This window comes from Aegilops tauschii, chromosome 3, assembly GCF_002575655.3.
Source record: "Aegilops tauschii subsp. strangulata cultivar AL8/78 chromosome 3, Aet v6.0, whole genome shotgun sequence".
In the NCBI taxonomy this organism is placed as follows: Eukaryota; Viridiplantae; Streptophyta; class Magnoliopsida; order Poales; family Poaceae; genus Aegilops; species Aegilops tauschii.
The window spans coordinates 555,291,162-555,294,614 of record NC_053037.3 but is presented as its reverse complement, the minus strand read 5'-3'; the positions used below and the strand labels follow the sequence as shown (position 1 = coordinate 555,294,614).

The 3,453-nt window shown below is 46.7% G+C and overlaps 1 protein-coding gene across 1 annotated transcript; it reads left to right on the top strand.

Moving 5' to 3' along the window:
- The first annotated feature begins 549 nt into the window (after positions 1-549).
- On the top strand, positions 550-2,872 carry LOC109769972 (probable E3 ubiquitin-protein ligase RHC1A). The gene is made up of 2 exons (XM_020328679.4): positions 550-840; positions 1,692-2,872. The coding sequence occupies exon 2, from the start codon at positions 1,747-1,749 to the stop codon at positions 2,614-2,616; it is 870 nt and encodes a 289-aa protein (XP_020184268.1). The 5' UTR covers positions 550-840; positions 1,692-1,746; the 3' UTR covers positions 2,617-2,872.
- Positions 2,873-3,453: the final 581 nt, after the last annotated feature.

Here is a 3,453-nt window from a genome sequence, read left to right as displayed (position 1 = left end):
ATAGTCCAAGACGGACAGATGCGCTGGTGGGCTGACTGGAGTGATAAGTGGCGGCACCAGACTAGGAGGGTGCAATGTATAGAACAAAAAGTGGGAACGAAGTTAAAAAAAGAAAGTGATACGAAAGAAGGGATTTAAATGGGCCAGAGGTGTCGGAATTCTACATGACGAAGATCCAGACGCCTGCGAACCTCCCCCAGATTATGATCGGTTTGCGAGAATTCGGATGGGGAGGCCCAGACGCGCGCAAACCTCCTCAGATCATGATCCGTTTTGCAAGAATTCGGATGCACAGACGTTTACATGGGAAAAAAAAAAGTTGAGACGCCTCGATCTAAACGTGTGGGGGGCGAGATGCCCTATCAACCCAGCGTCCCGACACGCAGCATCAGCACCCTCCCAACCCACGATTAAAAAAGCGCAAGATGCCATTCCTCCACCCTGACAACCATGGTCACGGACCCACATGCCGGCCATCATTGTACTCCCGGCGAACCGAGGATCGATGCCCTGGCCCTTGAGTATCGACTACTATCCAGACCCGAACGGCACAGAGACGTTCGGCGGCATATACCCCGCCCGCCTTTCTCCCTTCTCCTCCCCTATTTTCTTTCTTTCTTTCTTTTTCGCGGGGATCCTCCTCCGCTCAGATCCAGCACTCGGAGTGACAGGAGGGCGACGAGTGCGGCGGCCAAACTCGCGGGATCTCCCCGGCGCAGCGTACCCCGTGTCCTCTCCTCTCCTCTCCTGCGGTCGGCCTAGCCTAGCCTTGCCGCCGCCGATCAAGACACCCGCCCCTTCCTCCTTGCAGAGTAAACAAGGGGTTCCTGAGGCCCCAAGGTAAAAGTCCAATCGTATTGCCCGTGGATCTCTGTATCTCGTTTAATTCTTCTAGTATGTGGCAAAGATGCTTGGCGTGAACGCGGACAAACAAAACTTTCTTGCATCAGCTGGGTCTCAGCTTCGTCTTGTATTTGATTTGTCACACTGGAAACAAGTTTCCTCCCATGTAGAAATTGATATTTTGATCAAATAATTTATAGTTTATGTGTGCCAAATTGATGTTTCTGTACAAGAGATATGGACTTGGTCTGTAACTTACATCTGTGGTGTGTGACTGTTCACAAGTTGTAAGAATTGATTCTGGAGTTGCAGATGCGTGTTTGTGGAATATACTTGTGTGCTATCCAAACAAGTCCCGAAAGTTTTTCTTTACACGGGACATGGTTTCCGGTGGTTTCATCTATGGGCAGTAAAATAACCCTGTATCTTAATGCTGCATATATTTACATGATATCCAAGCAGGGCCTTAGTGTAGTATTGCCAGCTGAAGAATTTTTTGGATCCTACAGTATCCCTTTCAGTTGGTTGGATTGATCTTTGACTGTGAAGGTCCCTATGGTTTTTGTCTTCCGAGTTTTGTCTTATCTTTGTTGGAACAACTTTTTAAGCAAGGTAAAATGATCTAGACATAGCGTAGTATTATAAGCTGCTGCACAATGGTAACAAGTCCTCGAGTACGCAGTTTGCTTATTTAGACTGATCTTCGACCATACGCATACTGTCTTTATCTTTTCGCTTATCTATGTTGGGATAATTGTGTGGAAGGTTGTGTGTGCAGTCTAGTGTGATTGTGTAAGTCATGTTTGAAATTTGTTGCTGAGCTCTTGGCTATTATGTCTATTTTGCAGATCTGAGGAGATCCGCTTCCTTTTGGTTTATTTGTGAGGCAGTGCACCTGAAGAAATGTCAGGAGGTCGGCAGACATATTGGTGCTTCCAGTGTAGACAGCGGGTTAGGCCGCGTGGACGGGAGATGGAGTGTCCTTACTGTGATGCTGGCTTTGTGGCTGAAATGGATGATGTCGATGCTCTCATGAGCCAATTTGTTGGGATGTATAGTGATTTTCATCGTGACCCAAGGTTCGGGATCATGGAGGCAATGTCTACCGTGATGCGACATGGAATGGGGAGCATGAATCGAGAGGCTGATGTAAGAGGAAGGCCAAGCATATTATCTGACCTGGAGACGGAATTTGGTTCAGGGCCATGGTTGCTCTTCCGTGGCCAGCTCCCCGGTCATCTCTCAGAGGCCAATAGTGGTTTCGACGTTTTCGTCAATGGACGCCGTGGTGTTGGCATGCGGAGGGCAGATGTTGCAGATTACTTTGTTGGGCCTGGATTGGAAGATCTGATTGAGCAGTTGACTCATAATGATCGTCGAGGGCCACCACCTGCCTCTCAGTCATCGATTGATGCCATGCCTAGTGTTAGGATCACTGCCAGGCATCTCACTGGAGACTCGCATTGCCCTGTCTGCAAGGACAAGTTTGAACTGGGATCAGAAGCAAGAGAGATGCCATGCAAGCATTTATACCACTCTGATTGCATACTTCCTTGGCTAGAGCAACACAATTCCTGTCCTGTTTGCCGATATGAGCTGCCCACACAGAGCTCTAGTGGTGCCAGCTGCTCACGCTCAAGATCAACCAACCAAAATGACAGTTCAAGCAGCTCAAGTAGCAGTGGGAGAACCAGCGGGCGTCAGAGGAGAAGGAACCCGTTCTCGTTCCTATGGCCTTTCCGCTCATCAAGTTCTAGCACTGGTTCTCGTTAGATTAGTCTGGTTACCTGGTTGGAGTTCACAATGCTATTTTAGTGAAGATGCTGATCAAATGTGCTTTATGTGTGTCACGTCTTACACCCAATATGTAATGTATGGCTTGTTATAGTCGCCCCACAAAATGGATTTCCTTGCGAGTATATAGTCATCTATCTTGCTAAATTTCGTAGCAGCTGATTTTGTTTGCTTTTACACAAGTCAGTATAAACCTCTTTTTTTGAGATTTCAATATAAACTTTTTTGGGGGTGAGAGGTCGGATATTTATTTTCTGCTGTATTGGTTGTTTTGTAGTTGTTGCATAATATATACCTAGTAAATTTGTTTATTTGTTGCTGGACAGGAATTTTTGGAACATGGTTTCAAGAGCACCCCGTTAGAACAGTAAAATAAAAAAATACTAGAAAAAAAAATCAAAACCTGTTGATTGTTGCACCTTGAAATTTCAAGGTATCCATCAATGGTAACAAGTATGATTTTAAAAATATCGAAGACAAACACTTGCCCACATATGTAGGTACTCCCTCCATCCCATAATATAAGAGCGTCTTTGACAGTAGTTGATATTAGTGGGTTGACATGGTATTGAGTATTGACTTGATATTTGTTATTAGTACAAGCTAAGATTACGTTGGGATCTCATACTAGTGGATCCTCGAGCTGACATGAAAAAAAGTAGTCATACCGGCCCGCTCTTGTGATAGTCCATCGGCTTCCATCGACGTCGGCCGCTCAGATGCCGCCGGCCACCCCCTCCTACTTGTACTTCCCACCCTCACCGCTAGCCCTTCCCTCCCTCCCCGCCTCAGGTACCACGGGGCTTCCTCCCCATT